We start from the raw sequence: 23,395 nt of genomic DNA on the forward strand, positions 1-23,395 counted from the left end.
CCTCTTGTGTCTGTGTCCCATCTCTGGAACATCCCGTCTTTGTCCACCTTGTCTATTCCGCGCAGTATTTTATATGTCGTTATCAAGTCTCCCCTGACCCTCCTGTCCTCCAGTGTCGTCAGGCCGATTTCCCTCAACCTTGTGTGTGTGTGTGTGTGTGTGTGTGTGTGTGTGTGTGTGTGTGTGTGTGTGTGTGTGTGTGTGTGTGTGTGTCCGCTCCAGCACTCTCTGCAATGTTGACATGGTGGAACAACTTGCAAGGTCGTCGTACCTCTGTCACCTCTCCCACCCAGCCTTGCCATGGCTTGTGATCCTGCTGGAACCTGCTATGTTGAGGCTCTCTTCTTGCTGGGGGCTCTCTTCTTGCTGGGGGCTCTCTTCTTGCTGGGGGCTCTCTTCTTGCTGGGGGCTCTCTTCTTGCTGGGGGCTCTCTTCTTGCTGGGGGGCTCTCTTCTTGCTGGGGGCTCTCTTCTTGCTGGGGCTCTCTTCTTGCTGGGGGCTCTCTTCTTGCTGGGGGCTCTCTTCTTGCTGGGGGCTCTCTTCTTGCTGGGGGCTCTCTTCTTGCTGGGGGCTCTCTTCTTGCTGGGGGCTCTCTTCTTGCTGGGGGCTCTCTTCTTGCTGGGGGCTCTCTTCTTGCTGGGGGCTCTCTTCTTGCTGGGGGCTATCTTCTTGCTGGGGGCTCTCTTCTTGCTGGGGGCTCTCTTCTTGCTGGGGGCTCTCTTCTTGCTGGGGCTCTCTTCTTGCTGGGGGCTTTCTTCTTGCTGGGGGCTCTCTTCTTGCTGGGGGCTTTCTTCTTGCTGGGGGCTCTCTTCTTGCTGGGGGCTCTCTTCTTGCTGGGGGCTTTCCTCTTGCTGGGGGGCTCTTTCTTCTTGCTGGGGGCTCTCTTCTTGCTGGGGGCTCTCTTCTTGCTGGGGGCTCTCTTCTTGCTGGGGGCTTTCTTCTTGCTTTTCTTCTTGCTGGGGGCTCTCTTCTTGCTGGGGCTCTCTTCTTGCTGGGGGCTCTCTTCTTGCTGGGGGCTCTCTTCTTGCTGGGGGCTCTCTTTTTGCTGGGGGCTCTCTTCTTGCTGGGGGCTCGCTTCTTGCTGGGGGCTCTCTTCTTGCTGGGGGCTCTCTTCTTGTTGGGGGCTCTCTTCTTGCTGGGGGCTCGCTTCTTGCTGGGGGCTTTCTTCTTGAGGGGGGCTCTCTTCTTGCTGGGGGCTTTCTTCTTGCTGGGGGCTCTCTTCTTGCTGGGGGCTCTCTTCTTGCTGGGGGCTTTCTTCTTGCTGGAGGCTCTCTTCTTGCTGGGGGCTTTCTTCTTGCTGGGGGTTTTCTTCTTGCTTGGGGCTTTCTTCTTGCTGGGGGTTTTCTTCTTGCTGGGGGTTTTCTTCTTGCTGGGGGCTCTCTTCTTGCTGGGGGCTTTCTTCTTGCTGGGGGCTTTCTTCTTGCTGGGGGCTTTCTTCTTGCTGGGGGCTCTCTTCTTGCTGGGGGCTTTCTTCTTGCTGGGGGTTTTCTTCTTGCTGGGGGCTCTCTTCTTGCTGGGGGCTTTCTTCTTGCTGGAGGCTTTCTTCTTGCTGGGGGCTTTCTTCTTGCTGGGGGCTTTCTTCTTGCTGGAGGCTTTCTTTTTGCTGGGGGCTTTCTTCTTGCTGGGGGCTTTCTTCTTGCTGGGACTTTCTTCTTGCTGGGGGCTTTCTTCTTGCTGGGGGCTTTCTTCTTGCTGGGGGCTTTCTTCTTGCTGGGGGCTTTCTTCTTGATGGGGGCTTTCTTCTTGCTGGGGGTTTTCTTCTTGCTGGGGGCTTTCTTCTTGCTGGGGGCTTTCTTCTTGTTGAGAGTTTTCTTCTCGCTGGGGGCTTTCTTCTTGCTGGGGGCTTTCTTCTTGCTGGGGGCTTTCTTCTTGATGGGGGCTTTCTTCTTGCTGGGGGCTTTCTTCTTGCTGGAGGCTTTCTTCTTGCTGGGGGCTTTCTTCTTGCTGGGGGCTTTCTTCTTGCTGGGGGCTTTCTTCTTGCTGGAGGCTTTCTTGCTGGGGGCTTTCTTCTTGCTGGGGGCTTTCTTCTTGCTGGGGGCTTTCTTCTTGCTGGGGGCTGTCTTCTTGATGGGGGCTTTCTTCTTGCTGGGGGCTTTTCTTCTTGCTGGGGGCTTTCTTCTTGCTGGGGGCTTTCTTCTTGTTGAGAGTTTTCTTCTCGCTGGAGGCTTTCTTCTTGCTGGGGGCTTTCTTCTTGCTGGGGGCTTACTTCTTGCTGGGGGCTCTCTTCTTGCTGGGGGCTCTCTTCTTGCTTGGGGCTCTCTTCTTGCTGGGGGCTTTCTTCTTGCTGGGGGCTGTCTTCTTGCTGGGGGCTTTCTTCTTGCTGGGGGCTTTCTTCTTGCTGGGGGCTCTCTTCTTGCTGGGGGCTCTCTTCTTGCTGGGGGCTGTCTTCTTGCTGGGGGCTGTCTTCTTGCTGGGGGCTTTCTTCTTGCTGGGGGCTGTCTTCTTGCTGGGGGCTGTCTTCTTGCTGGGGGCTGTCTTCTTGCTGGGGGCTGTCTTCTTGCTGGGGGCTCTCTTCTTGCTGGGGGCTGTCTTCTTGCTGGGGGCTGTCTTCTTGCTGGGGGCTGTCTTCTTGCTGGGGGCTGTCTTCTTGCTGGGGGCTCTCTTCTTGCTGGGGGCTGTCTTCTTGCTGGGGGCTGTCTTCTTGCTGGGGGCTGTCTTCTTGCTGGGGGCTCTCTTCTTGCTGGGGGCTGTCTTCTTGCTGGGGGCTTTCTTCTTGCTGGGGGCTTTCTTCTTGCTGGGGGCTCTCTTCTTGCTGGGGGCTCTCTTCTTGCTGGGGGCTGTCTTCTTGCTGGGGGCTGTCTTCTTGCTGGGGGCTGTCTTCTTGCTGGGGGCTGTCTTCTTGCTGGGGGCTCTATGATCTTGTTGGGATCTTGTTGGGAGGGGGGAGGTGTTTCTGTGTTCCTTACTGGTGGATTTGTTCTTGTTAAGATTTCCTCTTTTCTTGCTGGGATTCCTCTTGAGTGTTCCATACTGCACATCCTCCTGTAGTGTGAGGCTTCCTAGTACAGGTTGCCTGCACACGCTCGTCCAGTGCTGCTTCCTTGTACAGGTTGCCTGCACACGCTCGTCCAGTGCTGCTTCCTTGTACAGGTTGCCTGCACACGCTCGTCCAGTGCTGCTTCCTTGTACAGGTTGCCTGCACACGCTCGTCCAGTGCTGCTTCCTTGTACAGGTTGCCTGCACACGCTCGTCCAGTGCTGCTTCCTTGTACAGGTTGCCTGCACACGCTCGTCCAGTGCTGCTTCCTTGTACAGGTTGCCTGCACACGCTCGTCCAGTGCTGCTTCCTTGTACAGGTTGCCTGCACACGCTCGTCCAGTGCTGCTTCCTTGTACAGGTTGCCTGCACACGCTCGTCCAGTGCTGCTTCCTTGTACAGGTTGCCTACACACGCTCGTCCAGTGCTGCTTCCTTGTACAGGTTGCCTGCACACGCTCGTCAAGTGCTGCTTCCTTGTACAGGTTGCCTGCACACGCTCGTCAAGTGCTGCTTCCTTGTACAGGTTGCCTGCACACGCTCGTCAAGTGCTGCTTCCTTGTACAGGTTGCCTACACACGCTCGTCCAGTGCTGCTTCCTTGTACAGGTTGCCTGCACCCTCGTGCAGTGTGGAGCTTCCTGTTGGGACAGTGTTGGGCTGAGAACAGGTCAAGTCGTCAAGGATGACAACACAAGATTGCTTCCCTGTGTTAGCCAGAGGAATCTTGATACACCGCTGACGGCATCACCTATATACACACCCGGGTATATACACACCCGGGTATATACACACCCGTATTATCGGGTATATACGACGTCATAATTTTAATGATTTTAACTCTAAGACACATGTGCAACAGTCAGGTAGCTTGATTCCAGAACGTTTCGCCTATACAGTAGGCTTCTCCAGTCGAGTACAGAAGTGGCAGCAGAAGCAGTAGAGATGTGAAGACGATGTAATCAGTATATCATCCTTGACGAAGTAATACTCTTCTCTAGGCTGAGGGACTGATCACCTCAGAACTACGTCTTTAAGAATGATGTACTGATTACATCATTACATCTCTACTGCTTCTGCTGACCCTCTGTACCCGACTGAAGAAACATACTGTGTAGGTGAAATTTTTCGGATTAATGTTGCACATATGTGTTGTGAATTTGACGTTATTGTACACTATTATTATATTAAATCTAAGGGTTTAATATAACCCAGAAAAACTCAAGAAAGTCCAGAAGTGTGTTATATTTCCACTGTGGTTTAATAGGTCCTCCTATAAACTACAGTGGAGACCTCCAAGACTCTTGACTAACTCCGAAGTGCATAAGTAAGACAGATGTACCTGAGTGTTAGTTCACTGTTGTGGTGGCATCTTGGAGTGGTGGTAATTTACGTTAAATATAGCTGGACTTTGAAGTGAGCTGAGGTAGGATAAAAGTTCTTAGCCTGTGTAAAATTGATTTTGAGAAGACCCGGGCCAGGATCCGTCCTGGTAAACCTACCTGAACCTGATTTGTGAAAAAAAATCAGTTAGGTGTCTTTATTCCGAAAAATTTCGCCAACGCAGTAGATTTCTTCAGTCGAATACCGAGGCGGCAAATACAGAGACAGCAGAAGCAATGTTGAGGTACAGATGTGATCAGTCCTTCAGCCTTGATGAAGTAGCCATTCCTTCAGCCTTGATGAAGTAGCCATTCCTTCAGCCTTGATGAAGTAGCCATTCCTTCAGCCTTGATGAAGTAGCCATTCCATCAGCCTGGAAGAAGTAGCCATTCCATCAGCCTTGAAGAAGTAGCCATTCCATCAGCCTGGAAGAAGTAGCCATTCCTTCAGCCTGGAAGAAGTAGCCATTCCTTCAGCCTGGAAGAAGTAGCCATTCCTTCAGCCTGGAAGAAGTAGCCATTCCTTCAGCCTTGATGAAGTAGCCATTCCTTCAGCCTTGATGAAGTAGCCATTCCTTCAGCCTTGATGAAGTAGCCATTCCTTCAGCCTTGATGAAGTAGCCATTCCTTCAGCCTTGATGAAGTAGCCATTCCTTCAGCCTTGATGAAGTAGCCATTCCTTCAGCCTTGATGAAGTAGCCATTCCTTCAGCCTTGATGAAGTAGCCATTCCTTCAGCCATCAGCCTTGATGAAGTAGCCATTCCTTCAGCCTTGATGAAGTAGCCATTCCTTCAGCCTTGATGAAGTAGCCATTCCTTCAGCCTTGATGAAGTAGAAGAGCCTGGAAGAAGTAGCCATTCCATCAGCCTGGAAGAAGTAGCCATTCCTTCAGCCTGGAAGAAGTAGCCATTCCTTCAGCCTTGAAGAAGTAGCCATTCCATCAGCCTGGAAGAAGTAGCCATTCCATCAGCCTGGAAGAAGTAGCCATTCCTTCAACCTGGAAGAAGTAGCCATTCCATCAGCCTGGAAGACGTAGCCATTCCTTCAGCCTGGAGATGTGTCAGCGTCACAGTCTTGAACCCAGGTGTTTATTTACTGCTGGGTGAACAGGCGCAGCTGGTATAAGACATCTGCCAGTGTCTCTTCGCTCGGGGATTCAACATTGTTCTATTCAACTGTGAACGAACCATTTTGAAAATGAGTCACTACATGTAGTTCTGATGAACTTTATGAAGGTTTATTTATATATTTAAAAAAGGAAGAGCCAGTTCGGGCTCACACTTCCTGAAGGAGCTGTAGGGCCATGTTTGGTAGGTGAAAGCTGATAGTTGAGCACCTAGAGTTGATGCTTGGCAGGAGGACCCAGTGACTTCCTGCTCACTGCCTCAGTATGAAGACCCGCCCTTCCCTCAGGTCAGGCTGGCTCTACCTCTTGTACCCTGTGTGTGTGTGTGCGTGTGTACTTACCTATTTGTGGTTTCAGGAGCCGCGTCTTAGCTCCTGGCCCCCGTCTCTTCGCTGATCGCTACTAGGTCCACTCTCTCCCTGCTTCAAGAGAGTTATCGTACATTTTCTTAAATCTGTGTTGATCCCGCCTATTCATGGATCCTGCCTATGTATGTATCCTGTGTACTCACCTAATTGTGTTGCAGGGGTCGATTCATAGCTCCGGGCCCCCGTGCGTATGTGTATGTGTGTGGAGTCAGAAATAGTGGGAAGATGGTGGCAGTGAAACATGATGTTATTAAGGAATGACTGTTAGAAAGAGAAAGACAGACACACAGAGACAGAAACAGAGAGACAGAGAAACAGACTGACTGACAGACGGACTCGACTTCTTACTCAACGATGTAATTTTTCACAATCACCAGCGACACTAAACACTGAGGCTTGGTCTGAGACCGAGCCGCGGGGGCGTTGACCCCTGGAACACTCTCCAGGTAAACTCCAGGTAAACTGGGCAATATAAAACATTCAGGCACCACACGAACAACAACACCTCCCTCACCACACGAACAACAACACCTCCCTCACCACACGAACAACAACACCTCCCTCACCACACTAACAACAACACCTCCCTCACCACACTGACAACAACACCTCCCTCACTACACTAACAACAACACCTCCCTCACCACACTAACAACAACACCTCCCTCACCACACGAACAACAACACCTCCCTCACCACACGAACAACAACACCTCCCTCACCACACTAACAACAACACCTCCCTCACCACACTAACAACAACACCTCCCTCACCACACGAACAACAACACCTCCCTCACCACACTAACAACAACACCTCCCTCACCACACGAACAACAACACCTCCCTCACCACACGAACAACAACACCTCCCTCACCACACTAACAACAACACCTCCCTCACCACACGAACAACAACACCTCCCTCACCACACGAACAACAACACCTCCCTCACCACACTAACAACAACACCTCCCTCACCACACTAACAACAACACCTCCCTCACCACACGAACAACAACACCTCCCTCACCACACTAACAACAACACCTCCCTCACCACACGAACAACAACACCTCCCTCACCACACTAACAACAACACCTCCCTCACCACACGAACAACAACACCTCCCTCACCACACTGACAACAACACCTCCCTCACCACACGAACAACAACACCTCCCTCACCACACGAACAACAACACCTCCCTCGCCACACGAACAACAACACCTCCCTCGCCACACTAACAACAACACCTCCCTCACCACACGAACAACAACACCTCCCTCACCACACTAACAACACCTCCCTCACCACACGAACAACAACACCTCCCTCACCACACGAACAACACCACCCTCACCACACTAACAACAACACCTCCCTCACCACACGAACAACACTTTCCTCACCACACGAACAACAACACCTCCCTCACCACACTAACAACAACACCTCCCTCACCACACGAACAACAACACCTCCCTCACTACACTAACAACAACACCTCCCTCACCACACGAACAACAACACCTCCCTCACCACACGAACAACAACACCTCCCTCACCACACGAACAACAACACCTCCCTCACTACACTAACAACAACACCTCCCTCACCACACGAACAACAACACCTCCCTCACCACACTAACAACAACACCTCCCTCACCACACGAACAACAACACCTCCCTCACCACACTAACAACAACACCTCCCTCACCACACGAACAACAACACCTCCCTCACCACACTAACAACAACACCTCCCTCACCACACTAACAACAACACCTCCCTCACCACACGAACAACAACACCTCCCTCACCACACGAACAACAACACCTCCCTCACCACACGAACAACAACACCTCCCTCACCACACGAACAACAACACCTCCCTCACCACACGAACAACACTTTCCTCACCACACGAACAACAACACCTCCCTCACCACACGAACAACAACACCTCCCTCACCACACGAACAACAACACCTCCCTCACCACACTAACAACAACACCTCCCTCACCACACGAACAACAACACCTCCCTCACCACACGAACAACAACACCTCCCTCACCACACGAACAACAACACCTCCCTCACCACACTAACAACAACACCTCCCTCACCACACTAACAACAACACCTCCCTCACCACACTAACAACAACACCTCCCTCACCACACTAACAACAACACCTCCCTCACCACACGAACAACAACACCTCCCTCACCACACGAACAACAACACCTCCCTCACCACACGAACAACAACACCTCCCTCACCACACGAACAACAACACCTCCCTCACCACACGAACAACAACACCTCCCTCACCACACGAACAACAACACCTCCCTCACCACACTAACAACAACACCTCCCTCACCACACTAACAACAACACCTCCCTCACCACACGAACAACAACACCTCCCTCACCACACTGACAACAACACCTCCCTCACCACACGAACAACAACACCTCCCTCACCACACTAACAACAACACCTCCCTCACCACACGAACAACACTTTCCTCACCACACGAACAACAACACCTCCCTCACCACACGAACAACAACACCTCCCTCACCACACTAACAACAACACCTCCCTCACCACACGAACAACACTTTCCTCACCACACGAACAACAACACCTCCCTCACCACACGAACAACACCTCCCTCACCACACTAACAACAACACCTCCCTCACCACACGAACAACACTTTCCTCACCACACTAACAACAACACCTCCCTCACCACACGAACAACAACACCTCCCTCACCACACGAACAACAACACCTCCCTCACCACACGAACAACAACACCTCCCTCACCACACGAACAACAACACCTCCCTCACCACACTAACAACAACACCTCCCTCACCACACGAACAACAACACCTCCCTCACCACACGAACAACAACACCTCCCTCACCACACTAACAACAACACCTCCCTCACTACACTAACAACAACACCTCCCTCACCACACGAACAACAACACCTCCCTCACCACACGAACAACAACACCTCCCTCACCACACTAACAACAACACCTCCCTCACCACACGAACAACAACACCTCCCTCACCACACTAACAACAACACCTCCCTCACCACACGAACAACACCTCCCTCACCACACGAACAACAACACCTCCCTCACCACACGAACAACAACACCTCCCTCACCACACTAACAACAACACCTCCCTCACTACACTAACAACAACACCTCCCTCACCACACTAACAACAACACCTCCCTCACCACACGAACAACAACACCTCCCTCACCACACGAACAACAACACCTCCCTCACCACACGAACAATAACACCTCCCTCACCACACTAACAACAACACCTCCCTCACCACACGAACAACAACACCTCCCTCACCACACGAACAACAACACTTCAAACTCACAACTTCCAAGCATAAGATACAACACTGGACCCACCATCAATACAACACACAATAAACAGTCTGCTTCAGCTATCAAACACACAAGACAAGTAACAGGGTAACACCAGACGTCTAACATACTGATGTGATCTGCGAGATAGTTTAACAACTTACTTGGTTAATGGAGATTAAAGCCTATCAGCTACACGAGGGTCATTAAGGCCGCACGGAACCTTTATCACCACCATAAGAGAAATTTTAGAAAGGACTTAATTTGAAATGAGTTCTTGCTAAGTGACCAGTGTTACCTATTCGGCACGACATATATATCAAGATTGGTGGAGGCTCGACCCTCCGTCTGCTAATATGAAGACAGGAATCTGCCTTTCCAGACTATATCTCACAAGAAAGGCCTATGAGGTTCTAACGAAAAGAGCCTATAAGTACCATCGTATATTGTGTTTAGGAGTAGAAAGCTTTGAGTCTTTGAAGAGGCTGATTATTATTATTATTATTATTATTATTATTATTATTATTATTATTATTATTATTATTATTATTATGATTATTATTACTACTATTTGGAGAGTAGGCGGTACTTAGATACAATCAGTGGAAAGGAAGAGGTAGCTCTAATTTCCTGGAGCAAGAACTCTGAGATAGATTGGGTCTCAGTCAATACGTTACTTTTTGCACGTATTACTGCCCCTGCATCTTGCATTGCATGTTTCATAGTTGTTTGCGCTCTTTTTAAGTTTTATCCAAGAAATTTGCAGCTAACCCATAAATTTTGACATTTCCGTCCATTATGAGACGGTATACGTTGTAATTTGACGATGTTTAGGTCCAAGACCCGACGAAACATCGTCTTCCGATTAAATTTCAGTTTCTGGGTTGGTTTTGAATTTTTCCTGCCAGAGTATTGTGTCATTTCTTATGTTTCTTAATAGGGTTTGAATCCTATCTACTAGACTATGGTCATTAAGGCAGCATGTAACTTTTTTACCACCAGACAAGAATATTTTAATCCCTATTTTAGGGATTAAAGTAATCCCTCTGCATGTATACACTGAGAGACATACACCTCTCTGTGTATACATCCCGTGTGTCTTATTTTGCATATGATGTCCTGCATGATAAACGATATTATTGCATGTTTGAGTGTTGTTGATTTGTTGTTCCTCGTTGTCTTGTAGACGGTGAGAGAGTCGACGCTGAGGTAGAGAAGCTTCGACGTCTCAGTGAGGAGTTCTCCAGGAAGGAAGGTAAGGTCCCACTATTACTGCTTCTGTAGCTATCTCTACCTCTTACTGTATTTTTACCTGTTCCTGTACCTGTTCCCGTACGTTTACCTGTTCCTGTACCTGTTCCCGTACGTTTACCTGTTCCTGTACCAGTTCCCGTACGTTTACCTGTTCCCGTACGTTTACCTGTTCCCGTACGTTTACCTGTTCCCGTACGTTTACCTGTTCCCGTACGTTTACCTGTTCCTGTACCTGTTCCCGTACGTTTACCTGTTCCTGTTCCCGTACGTTTACCTGTTCCTGTACCTGTTCCCGTACGTTTACCTGTTCCTGTTCCCGTACGTTTACCTGTTCCTGTACCTGTTCCCGTACGTTTACCTGTTCCTGTACCTGTTCCCGTACGTTTACCTGTTCCTGTACCAGTTCCCGTACGTTTACCTGTTCCTGTACCTGTTCCCGTACGTTTACCTGTTCCTGTACCTGTTCCCGTACGTTTACCTGTCCTGTACCTGTTCCTGTAATTGTTCCCGTACGTTTACCTGTTCCTGTACCTGTTCCTGTACGTTTATCTGTTCCTGTACCTGTTCCCGTACGTTTACCTGTTCCTGTACCTGTTCCTGTACGTTTACATGTTCCTGTACCTGTTCCCGTACGTTTACCTGTCCCTGTACCTGTTTCCGTACGTTTACCTGTTCCTGTACCTGTTCCTGTACGTTTACCTGTTCCTGTTCCTGTACCTGTTCCTGTACGTTTACCTGTTCCTGTACGTTTACCTGTTCCTGTACCTGTTCCCGTACGTTTACCTGTTCCTGTTCCCGTACGTTTACCTGTTCCCGTACGTTTACCTGTTCCTGTACCTGTTCCCGTACGTTTACCTGTACCTGTACCTGTTCCCGTACGTTTACCTGTTCCCGTACGTTTACCTGTTCCTGTACCTGTTCCCGTACGTTTACCTGTTCCTGTACCTGTTCCTGTACCTGTTCCTGTACCTGTTCCTGTACGTTTACCTGTTCCTGTACCTGTTCCTGTACGTTTACCTGTTCCTGTACCTGTTCCCGTACGTTTACCTGTTCCTGTACCTGTTCCTGTACCAGTTCCCATACGTTTACCTGTTCCTGTACCTGTTCCCGTACGTTTACCTGTTCCTGTACCTGTTCCTGTAACTGTTCCCGTACGTTTACCTGTTCCTGTACCTGTTCCTGTACGTTTACCTGTTCCTGTACCAGTTTCCGTACGTTTACCTGTTCCTGTACCTGTTCCTGTACGTTTACCTGTTCCTGTACCAGTTCCCGTACGTTTACCTGTCCCTGTACGTTTACCTGTTCCTGTACCTGTTCCTGTACATTTACCTGTTCCTGTACCAGTTCCCATACGTTTACCTGTTCCTGTACCTGTTCCCGTACGTTTACCTGTTCCTGTACCAGTTCCCGTGCGTTTACCTGTTCCTGTACGTTTACCTGTTCCTGTACATTTACCTGTTCCTCTACCAGTTCCCGTACGTTTACCTGTTCCTGTACTAGTTCCCGTACGTTTATCTGTTCCTTTACCAGTTCCCGTACGTTTACCTGTTCCTGTACCAGTTCCCGTACGTTTACCTGTTCCTGTACCAGTTCTCGTACTAAAACTCGTTCTTTACAGTTTTATTCAAATTTTGTCAACAAAATACTTAATAAATTACTATTAAAAATTAAAAGTTTCCTATAAATTTTATATTATACATTCCATTAATTTAATAACATTAACTAAGCTTGTTAAAGTTTATTTAATTTAACATAACATAATTTAATTCAACCTAAATTTATTTAGTTTTTAGTAAATTTAAATATTAAAACTTGCATTTTTTTTATTAATTTTCCAAATCCTGAACTTTTTATTTATTATATTTTTTTTCACATACAAGATTTTGTAATTTTGTTTGCATTTATATTTTTCTTGAACCTAATTTTTTGCTTGTGTTGTTTCCTTGTACCAGAGGACACACTGTTAAACGGCACCAACAGTCCAGTAAGTCCATTGCGGTCACCTTTCTCCTTCATTAAAGGCTACAAATATATTTTCAACAACAATAACGTCATCTCCAGCACCAAAAACGAGATCTCCAGCACCAACAACGCCAAAAACGAGATCTCCAGCACCAACAACGCCAAAAACGAGATCTCCAGCACCAACAACGCCAAAAACGAGATCTCCAGCACCAACAACGCCAAAAACGAGATCTCCAGCACCAACAACACCAAAAACGAGATATTCAGAAGCAGCAACACCAACAACGTCACCTCCAACACAACACGCGTCATCTCCAGCAGCAACAACACCGTAAACAGTGACAACAACAGCAGTTTTAATTACAAGAGGAGCAACACTCCCCTGAGGGAGAACGGGCTGTCCCCAGCTTCCCCACAGAAGGTATCAGCAGAGTCTTTCTTACCTTACACCTTCCCAGAGCTGCCATCTTACAAGATGCCTTCCCAGAGACGCTTCAGCGAGGAAGTCAACTTCCGTCGACCACTGGGTATGTGTTACCTTCACTATGTGCTAGCATACCACAACATAAACTTACTGAGTTACTTCCATATCTTTATGCACCCCATACCCATCATGTGGACACAAGTACAACTAATGTGACATTTTATTGTGGCAACGTTTCGCTCTCAAGGAGCTCTGTCAAGCCATTACAAACACTATAGGGACACGCAGGGGTATATATATAGGTGCCCCTATAGAAGTAAACGTTGCCACAGTAGAATACCACAATAGTTGCACTTATGTCCATTTACTTAACATATTGTTGGTAATTCTACCAACATTATTACAGTCAAAAGATAACAGAGGCACATAATGGGTCCAGGAGCTGGACCACAAAGTTCTGGCAGCTACACAAGTCACAGTGGTAATGAATTATTTACAAATTTATATCTGATTACAGTCGTAGTGAGTTATTTATGCAGATATGAACCAGATCACACACACAATAAATAAGTTTGTAATTATACTAAACTTTAGTGATTTTGTTGGTTTGTCAATGGGGGGTTCAAAACCTATACACTCAGGAACCGAGGTTCGATTCTTGGCACACGTGGAAACGTTTCCTTACACCTGCTGCCCCTGGGTTCTTGTCTACTGGGAGGAGGTCGCATCCTGGAGGAGAGGATTCGATTACCATAATGTCACTAGTTAACAGTCCAAATCGGGCCGCAATGTCGTCCCAAGTTACAGTCTCCTACGTGCGAGTTACTTGTGTATTACCCTAATGTAAATAAGATAGACAGTCCTCGATAACACCTTTATTGGGGTCTCCTGGGTTACTAACCCACCGGCTTAATAGTCCGAACAAAATGTAAATTAAAAGATCCACACCTCGTGCTGTATTTATCATTTTACTAGAGTTTACCCAGAAATTGTAAAAAAAAAAAAAAAAGTTGAAAAACAAAGATCAACATAGAAAATGTATTTTATGTAGGACTAACTAAAACAATATAAATTATTATTTGCTAGGCCAGAATAAGATAAGGATTATTATTAAGTTTAACGTCATTTTCTATATTGCTTTATGATTATGCAGTTGATGCAGCAAACACATGATAATAATATGTGTAATAATAATGTAATAAATACATGAAATAATGTGTAATAATAATAATACCCGCGCTGGGGATAAGATAAGATTTCGTTCGGATTTTTAACCCCGGAGGGTTAGCCACCCAGGATAACCCAAGAAAGTCAGTGCGTCATCGAGGACTGTCTAACTTATTTCCATTGTGGTCCTTAATCTTGTCCCCCAGGATGCGACCCACACCAGTCGACTAACACCCAGGTACCTATTTGCTGCTAGGTGAACAGGACAACAGGTGTAAGGAAACGTGTCGAAATGTTTCCACCCGCCGGGAATCGAACCCGGGCCCTCCGTGTGTGAAGCGGGAGCTTTAGCCACCAGGCCACTGGGATCGATCCCAGACCTTCACTGTGCGAGTTGTGGACGCTGCCAACTATGTACAATAATACTATATTGTCTTAAATATAAATTTGCTAAAATTGGTGGTAAACTTCATAGATATATGTAGATAACTCCAATATCAAATATTGTAGGAAGACTTACAATAGTATTTCAATTGGGACCTTGAAGGTCAAGTATATACACATGTACTGAGAGGTGTATGTCTCAGTAAAATTTGTTTTATCTCTAAAGGAGCTAAAGCAAACAAAAATGCCTGAGCTTGCTACCATCTGCAGCTCATAAGACTGCCATCCCCACGAGCCCCTTTGAGGCGGGGTAGATGGCAGACCAGAGGCCTAGCTTCTCCCTACGAGCCCCGGGAGGGCGGGGAATGTGGCTAGGCCTGGGGACACTTGGTCCCAAAGATGAGGAGGTACTTGTACCTCCTCCCATGGGAGACTTAAGTCTCGAGACACTCCCCAGATAGGGAGCCAAGGCCGGGTCACCACTACTTGGAAAAGACCCGGGACGGGAGAATACCGGCGAATAAAAAAAAAAAAGCAAACAAGGTCAACCCTGGGGAAGTCAGGACGTATTGGTAAGTCTCCTCACAACCGAAGGACCCAGGTTCAATCTGGCACTGGGCATGTTTCCTTACATATTTTTCCGCTGCCTCATCTAGCAGTGTTAGTTACTGTTGTGGGTGGCATCCTGGGGAAGAGGACTTAAGAACTCCCATGGAAATAAGCCACTTTGCTTGGTTTTCTGGCGTTATTTTGGGTTATGAACCCTTCTGGCTTACTAATAAGCTGGACCTCAATGGAATTAAGTCACTTTGATTTTTTGGGGGGGTCATCTTAGGTATGTTAATTTACTTAACTGTATTTATGTGTACCTGTACCTGAATAAACTTACTTAACGACAGTTTATTCGGATTATTGATCCCCATGACAGCTGTGGAAAGCCAGGTAGAGTGATCGACACCATGCCCAGCTTTTCTAGGGCAGGGTAGGTGCCTGAGCCCGAGCTTACAGCTCACAAGACTGTCATTCCCATTAGCCCCCTTGGGGCGGGGATGGCAGATCAGAGAGGCCTAGCTTCTCCCTACGAGCCCCGTGAGGGCGGGGAATGTGGCTAGGCCTGGGGACAGTTGGTCCCAACGATGAGGGGGTACTTGTACCTCCTCCCATGGCAGACTTAGGTCTCAGACACTCCCTAGACAGGGAGCCAAGGCCGGGCCACCACTTGGAAAAGGCCCGGGCCGGGAGAATACCGGCGAATCAATAAGAAGAAGGTAGAGTGGAGTATTACCTAGGGAACATTATGTCCTTCCCCAGGATGCGATCCATAACATCTGATAGATGCTTACTATTAGACAGTGGGGGTAGCTGGTGTTAGGAGACTTGTCTATACGTCCTGTTTAGCCCAGGGTTCGATCTCCGGTACTTTTGGATGTAAGTTGAATATGCTACCACTCTATTGCACGACAGATATAGAGCCTTGTAAAGCTTGTTTGATAAGCTTGTGTATATGTAATCAGAGAAACATTTATATCACATTATACACTCTCAGCTCTGATAGGCAGCACTTAAAAGTGTATCTTTTTCTAGATATTTCACAGAGGTATCTGTGGATAGCCCCACACACACACACACACACACACATATACACACACACACACACACACACACACACACACACACACACACACACACACACACACACACACACACACACACACACACACACACACACACAACATAACACACACACACAACACAGCACACAACACAACACAGACACAACACAACACACACACAACACACTACACAACACACAACACAACACACACACAACACACTACACAACACACAACACAACACACACACACACACACACACACACACACACACACACACACACACACACACACACACTGCATGTTTGATAAGTCTAAATTATTGCTTCAGTAGTACGTTGTGATGTAACCCAACTCTGCGTCCCGTAAGATGTTACCCTTTTATGTTAATCTAGCAACCCAGTGCTAGTGTTATGAGTAAATGTTTAATGTGTGACACGTAGACGTTGAGGCTAACTGTAGCATGTATCACCCTACCAGCAACTCTACATGAAGACGAGGTGGTAGCCAGGCGCCGCTTCAGTGACGATGTGCGCAAGAAGTCCCTGGGTGAGTGCTCCTATTTCTTTACACAATACTTACAAATAACCCACACTTACCGAGAAGTTAAGAATGTGGATAAATGGGTCAGAGAACCGACATGTTGATACATTAGACACATGTGCAACACTTATTGTGGAAATGTTTCGCTACACATTAACTTCATCAGTCCATACAAGGGAAAAATAGTGAAGATCGGAAGGAGATTGAGGGACTGATTACATCAATCTCCCTCTGATCTTCATTATTCTTCCTTGTATTGGACTGATGAAGCCACTTTGTGACGACACGTTTCCACAATATAGGTACCCAAGTGTTGCACGTGTCTAATTTGTCAGAAAGTTAAGAAATTGTTTCGGTCCTGGATGGAAGTCTGGGTTATTTGTCAACTGTTGCAGCCAGTTTATTGTGACTCGTTTTTTTCAGTACCCGATGAGCCAGTCTTTGGTATATATAAATGATCCTCGTTGTGCAAATTTTGGTCATCTGACCGAGGCCTTCCGCTGGCTTACCGGACCACCCCTTTAAAAATTATGGTCAGTTATAACCATTTAGATTAATTAGCTTGTTATAGTAGTGGTGAGATTTTGTTAGTCAAAACTGAGGCTTTCCACTGGGGTACCCGATACTCCATACAAAATTAAGTACCAGATCAGATGTGGTATCAAAGTCTCTTCTCGCTACCCAAAAAAGGCATATGTTTTATGGTCTTTTTATTAAAGATTATTTTAGCCCTTAGATTAATATTAAATTGTTGGTCTGGAGTTCACCACTCAGATGATCTACGAGGAGTTAAAACGTTTAAGTTCCCCCTGCAAGACCCCTCAAGGGAGGTTCCTTGATGCTGGTGAGGGGCTCTTGATCTAGGGAATTGGATCTGTGCTCCAGTTCCCTGTATTAAACCTGAATACCTTCCACAGGCGCTGTATAATCCTACGGGTTTAGTGCTTCCTCCTTGATTATAATAATAATCCCCCTGCACGAGATGTAACCAACGCATTGAGAGGCGGAGGACGAGGTGACTTACTAGTGCATAGCCTTGCATGTTGCATCTCAGTTCACTGTAACAGATAAGTGAACTATAGATATGTAGATATAAATCCATATGTATTCCTGTTAACCCTTTGGGGCCTAGTTCCTAGGCCTTTTGTGTATCCATATGCTCTCGCGCTACCGTCCACAGGATGGATATGGGGTGCAGTTAGTTAGTTAGTTAGTTAAAGATTAGCCGGTATTCTCCCGGCCCGGGCCTTGTCCAAGTGGTGGCCCGGCCTTGGCTCTCTCTTTAGGGAGTGTCTGAGACCTAAGTCTCCCATGGGAGGAGGCACAAGTACCTCCTCATCTTTGGGACCAACTTTCCCCAGGCCTAGCCACAAGCTAGGCCTCTCTGGTCTGCCATCCCCGCCCCAAGGGGGCAAATGGGAATGACAGTCTTATGAGCTAAAAGCTCGGGCTCAGGCACCTACCCTACCCTAGAAGGGTTAGGCATGGTGTCGATCTATAGGGTGCACAATAAACTAGCCACTTCGGTGGCAAAATCTAATCTAAATCTAAGTTCACTGTATCTTATGCTTGAAATTTTTAAATGATATTAGTCATAGCTTTTAAGCTCATTTCTTCTAAGCGCCATTTATCAAACTTAAATTTTGAAGCCTTTATTGTTTCAATATATTTTGCCTTGTTTAGTTTTTAGAATCACGTCTTTTTAGTATTGTTTATCTTACTTAGTTTACCATGTCATTGTAGAAGTCTGCCTGAGAGCCACATTTTAGCGAAATGCATTCTAATTATTCCTTTCATATGTATTAGACTGTTGCATCCGTCAGCATGACGAAGCTTGTAGCCACAATGTATACTTGTTATGGTAGTACTGTATACTAGTATAGTGCATGTTGTTTATTGTTGTATGTATGGGTCTTCCCCATAGACACCAGTGGAGTGCTGGACGACATCCATAAACACCATAGACGTCTGTCTGAAGCTGGGGTGCGTCGTCTGTCTGGTAAGTTATAATACGCCTTTGCTGCTTGTCCTGTGCCCACTGGTAAGTCATGATTGCTTCTGTTGCTTGCCCTGTGCCCACTGGTAAGTCATGATTGCCTCTGTTGCTTGCCCTGTGCCCACTGGTAAGTCATGATTGCCTCTGTTGCTTGCCCTGTGCCCACTGGTAAGTCATGATTGCCTCTGTTGCTTGCCCTGTGCCCACTGGTAGGTCATAATTGCCTCTGTTGCTTGCCCTGTGCTCGCTGGTAGGTCATAATTGCCTCTGTTGCTTGCCCTGTGCCCACTTGTAAGTTGTGATTGCCTTTGTTTTTTGACCTGTGCCCACTGGTAAGACATGATTGCCTGTGTTTCTTACCCTGTGCCCACTGAAAAAAAAAATGACTTACCCCTGTTGGTTCACCATTGCTTTCTGGAGAAGTATGACTTGCTCTACGTAAGCAAGACGTCAAGTGGACTAGAGCCAAGGATAGCCATATGACTGTTCTTGACAAAGACATGAAAAAACATCACGTGACGTGCTTGAAGACGTCACGGGACGTCTTCAAGACCCCATGCTCCTAGCAGTACGTGGAGACCTGGTGGTAAGCCTCTTAGGTCACTATGCAGGACTGACCTGGGAAAGAAGTGAGCTGAGAGGGAAGGCAGAGTAAATAATAAAAAAGGCACAATACCGTGACTGGAACGATACACAAATAACCCGCACATAAAAGAGAGAAGCTTACGACGGCGTTTCGGTCCGACTTGGACCATTGACAAAGTCACACCGAAACGTCGTCGTAAGCTTCTTTCTTTTATGTGCGGGTTATTTGTGTAAGGCAGAGTAAGTTTGCAGTCACACTTCGCCCAAGAAAAACTTAATTTTTTTTAGACCAGTGAGTGATGTGGTTTATATTTTCACAGTGTTGTCACATCCTGTGTTGTGAGACAGTGTTATCTTGCAACATCCTCATGATAACCTGCAAGATTATTACAAGTGTTGCAGCCTTGATGGAACTGTCAGACGACGTTTTTAAGGAGGAGGAGGAGGAGGAGGAGGAGAAAAAAAGAGAAGAAAATGGACAAGGAGAAGAAGGCTAATAAAATAATAATATTAATAATAATAATAATAATAATAATAATAATAATAATAATAATAATAATAATAAGAAGAAGAAGAAGAAGAAGAAGAAGAAGAAGAAAGATAATTTTTTTATAATTAGCCCTGTAAGGTTAATGACCCAGGATAACGCAGGATAACCCAGGATAACGCAGGATAACCCAGGATAACCCAGGATAACCCAGGATAACCCAAGCGTTGGGGTTTATTTCCATTAGAAACTAACAACCACCACAACAGTAAACTAAGTGCTAGGTACCTATTTACTTCTAGATAAACAGGAGTCAGCAGCTGTCAGGATCTAAGCTTCACCCAATCCGGGAATCGAACCCAGCTTCTTTCACTTGTAAACCCACGAATTAGATACCTAAAAATATCCCGAACTTGAGAATATTACTCAAATTTAAAACGTCAGAAGAGACAATATAACCTAATATAGCCGGGGATATTCCCTTGTAATATTAATTACAACGAACAGCAATATTAATCTGTATCCACAGTGGTTGTTATAGAAGTAAATTATAGATCTCCTGGTATAATTTTAAGCTGGAGTAACATAATTATATATGTTAGAGCGTGTAATGGAGCTCTGGCATGGGAAGTGAGTGTGAGTAACGTGGAGGGGAGGGGTGAGTACTGAGTCACTCACTGAGTCAGTACCATACCTGCAAGGTAGAGCTTTATGTTGCACTCTGTGTAGAGTTTTGTGTTTCACTCTCAGTGGAGCTTTGTTATGTTGCACTCTGTGTAGAGCTTTGTCGAACTTTGTCATGGTTCGCTCTGTGGAGAGCTTTATGTTGCACTCTGTGTGAAGCTTTGTCGAGCTTTCTCATGGTTCACTCTGTGTAGAGCTTTGTCGAGCTTTCTCATGGTTCACTCTGTGTAGAGCTTTGTCGAGCTTTCTCATGGTTCACTCTGTGTAGAGCTTTGTCGAGCTTTCTCATGGTTCACTCTGTGTAGAGCTTTGTCGAGCTTTCTCATGGTTCACTCTGTGTAGAGCTTTGTCGAGCTTTGTCATGGTTCACTCTCTGGAGAGCTTTATGTTTCACTCTGTATAGAGCTTGACCGAGCTATGTTTCGAAGAAAAGCTCTATGGAGAGCTATAAATAATATATCCATGGGTTTTACCCGTGTCATGGGTAATACCCACCTCACCACCCCATGATGGGGGCGCCCATGAGTCGTCACGCAAGTCTAATATGCTCCCTCACACACATGAACATACACACCAGCTGCATGTGCACATGTGTTGACACATGTGTACATGTGTTAGCGCATGTGTTGAGAACAAACAAGTGAAGGTGTGTAGAGGTAAGTACAGTTAGTACACAGTTTGAAAACTGGATACGACTGGACCTGAGAAGCCTGGAACCAGTGCTGGCAGTGATTGTGGTAAGAAGGAGAAGTACTAATAGCACCAGTGATTGCAGTTTAAGAATCAGGCCCAGGAGCTGTGACTCGACTCCCAGAAGCACAATTCGCTAAGTACAAATCAGTGTGTACACTCGGTCGAGTGTACACTCGTCTGTGTGTACACACTATGTACACACAGACGAGTGTACGCACAGTATGTACACACAGCCGAGTGTACACACAGACGAGTGTACACGCAGTGTGTACACACAGTATGTACACACAGACGAGTGTTCACAGTGTACACACAGACGAGTGTTCACAGTGTTCACACAGACGAGTGTTCACAGTGTACACACAGACGAGTGTTCACAGTGTTCACACAGACGAGTGTTCACAGTGTACACACAGACGAGTGCACACAGTGTACACATAGACGAGTGTACACACACCCTCAGGTGACAGCACTCCTACCCTCTACAAACAGCAGTAATTATTGATTTATATACAGAACAAGCCACATGCGGGATGAGAATCCTTAGCTCTAGATCTTTCGCACTCTCGTGCGTCGTCAGGAGCTATGCAATGTTGCAAAACAGCAACAGACAGGAAGGGAAATTCTCTGAGGCCAGACAGAAGACTTGGTGACATGCGTTACCACTGATACCTTCTGTCTTGCCTCCTGTCTGTTGCTGTCTTGCAACATTGCATAGCTCCTGACGACGCACGAGAGTGTGAAAGATCTAGAGCTAAGGATTTCCATCCCCATGTGGTTTGTTCTGTATTGTTAAGATCGTCTGTTTGCGATCATATTGCATAGATTTATGTAAAGTGAAACCCAAAATTCTCTCATTTCTCGGATAACTTGGCTCCCTCACTCTAGACACCTCTTCAAAACTTTTGCGAAAGCTAGATTTCAAAATCCCTTTCTAGAATTTATTTTTGGCTTTTGGAAGGATAATGTTATATCTGGGTCCCCCAGAGTGGTACAACCCCCCACCAAACAACAGCAGAACTATCCAGCAATATGATAAAAAAATTAGTAGTAATAAGGATTACTGAAAAGCTGTAGAGGCAGGAAAAAGATAATTTATTATTATTATTATTATTATTATTATTATTATTATTATTATTATTATTGTTGTTGTTGTTATTATTATTATTATTATTGGGAGGTGGTAAGGAAGCAAGGAAGTTTGAATGTCTGTGGTAGGTTACCTGGAGGTTACCTGGAGGTTATTCCGGGAATCAACGCCCCCGCGGCCCGGTCCATGACCAGGCCTCCCGATGGATCAGGGCCTGATCAACTAGGCTGTTACTGCTGGCCGCACGCAGTCCAACGTACGAGCCACAGCCCGGCTGATCCGGCACTGACTTTAGGTATCTGTCCAGCTCTCTCTTGAAGGCAGCCAGGGGTTTATTGGCAATTCCCCTAATGCTTGATGGGAGGCTGTTGAACAGTTTTGGGCCCCGGAACTTTTGGTCATCTGACCGAGGCCTTCCATTGGCTTACCACTCCACCACCTGGAGTGAAGTGTTGAATGATTTAGGACTGTCTCCCCAATTACCCAACTCCCTTCTCCCTTCTTCCCTCCCTTTTTATTCCCATTATCTCTATCTCCTACTCTCCCATCCGTTCTTCACTCCATTATCTCTCATTTACTCTCTCCATCACTGATATTTAAGGAGGTGAATAATAATGTATCTATCTTTTGTGTTATTACACGTTAATATCTTGTTATTAAGATAACACGGTTGTTATAACTTCCGTAACAGTGTTGTGAGTGTCGTAACAGTGTTGTGAGTGCCGTAACAGTGTTGTGAGTGGCGTAACAGTGTTGTGAGTGTCGTAACAGTGTTGTGAGTGTCGTAACAGTGTTGTGAGTGGCGTAACAGTGTTGTGAGTGTCGTAACAGTGTTGTGAGTGGCGTAACAGTGTTGTGAGTGTCGTAACAGTGTTGTGAGTGTCGTAACAGTGTTGTGAGTGTCGTAACAGTGTTGTGAGTGTCGTAACAGTGTTGTGAGTGCCGTAACAGTGTTGTGAGTGTCGTAACAGTGTTGTGAGTGTCGTAACAGTGTTGTGAGTGCCGTAACAGTGTTTTGAGTGTCGTAACAGTGTTGTGAGTGTCGAAACAGTGTTGTGAGTGTCGTAACAGTGTTGTGAGTGTCGTAACAGTGTTGTGAGTGGCGTAACAGTGTTGCGAGTGCCGTAACAGTGTTGTGAGTGTCGTAACAGTGTTGTGAGTGTCGTAACAGTGTTGTGAGTGTCGTAACAGTGCTGTGAGTATCGTAACAGTGTTGTG

The 23,395-nt window shown here is 46.6% G+C and overlaps 1 protein-coding gene across 11 annotated transcripts in view; it reads left to right on the top strand.

The window, feature by feature from the left end:
* LOC128704860 (CAP-Gly domain-containing linker protein 1) overlaps positions 1 to 23,395 on the top strand; it is a 308,119-nt gene that overhangs the window by 92,331 nt on the left and 192,393 nt on the right. For 8 of the 11 annotated variants that reach the window (XM_053800027.2, XM_053800017.2, XM_053800028.2 and 5 more), the window contains exons 3-6: positions 10,479 to 10,547; positions 12,499 to 13,038; positions 16,580 to 16,648; positions 18,567 to 18,641. The exons of 1 other annotated variant lie outside the window; for it this stretch is intronic. In XM_053800027.2, the coding sequence (XP_053656002.2) occupies positions 10,479 to 10,547; positions 12,499 to 13,038; positions 16,580 to 16,648; positions 18,567 to 18,641 (753 nt within the window). The remainder of the gene's footprint in view (positions 1 to 10,478; positions 10,548 to 12,498; positions 13,039 to 16,579; positions 16,649 to 18,566; positions 18,642 to 23,395) is intronic. 2 more of the 11 variants (XM_053800020.2, XM_053800019.2) reach the window with 2 other exon arrangements.

Source organism: Cherax quadricarinatus, chromosome 91 (assembly GCF_038502225.1).
Source record: "Cherax quadricarinatus isolate ZL_2023a chromosome 91, ASM3850222v1, whole genome shotgun sequence".
Classification (NCBI taxonomy): domain Eukaryota; kingdom Metazoa; phylum Arthropoda; class Malacostraca; order Decapoda; family Parastacidae; genus Cherax; species Cherax quadricarinatus.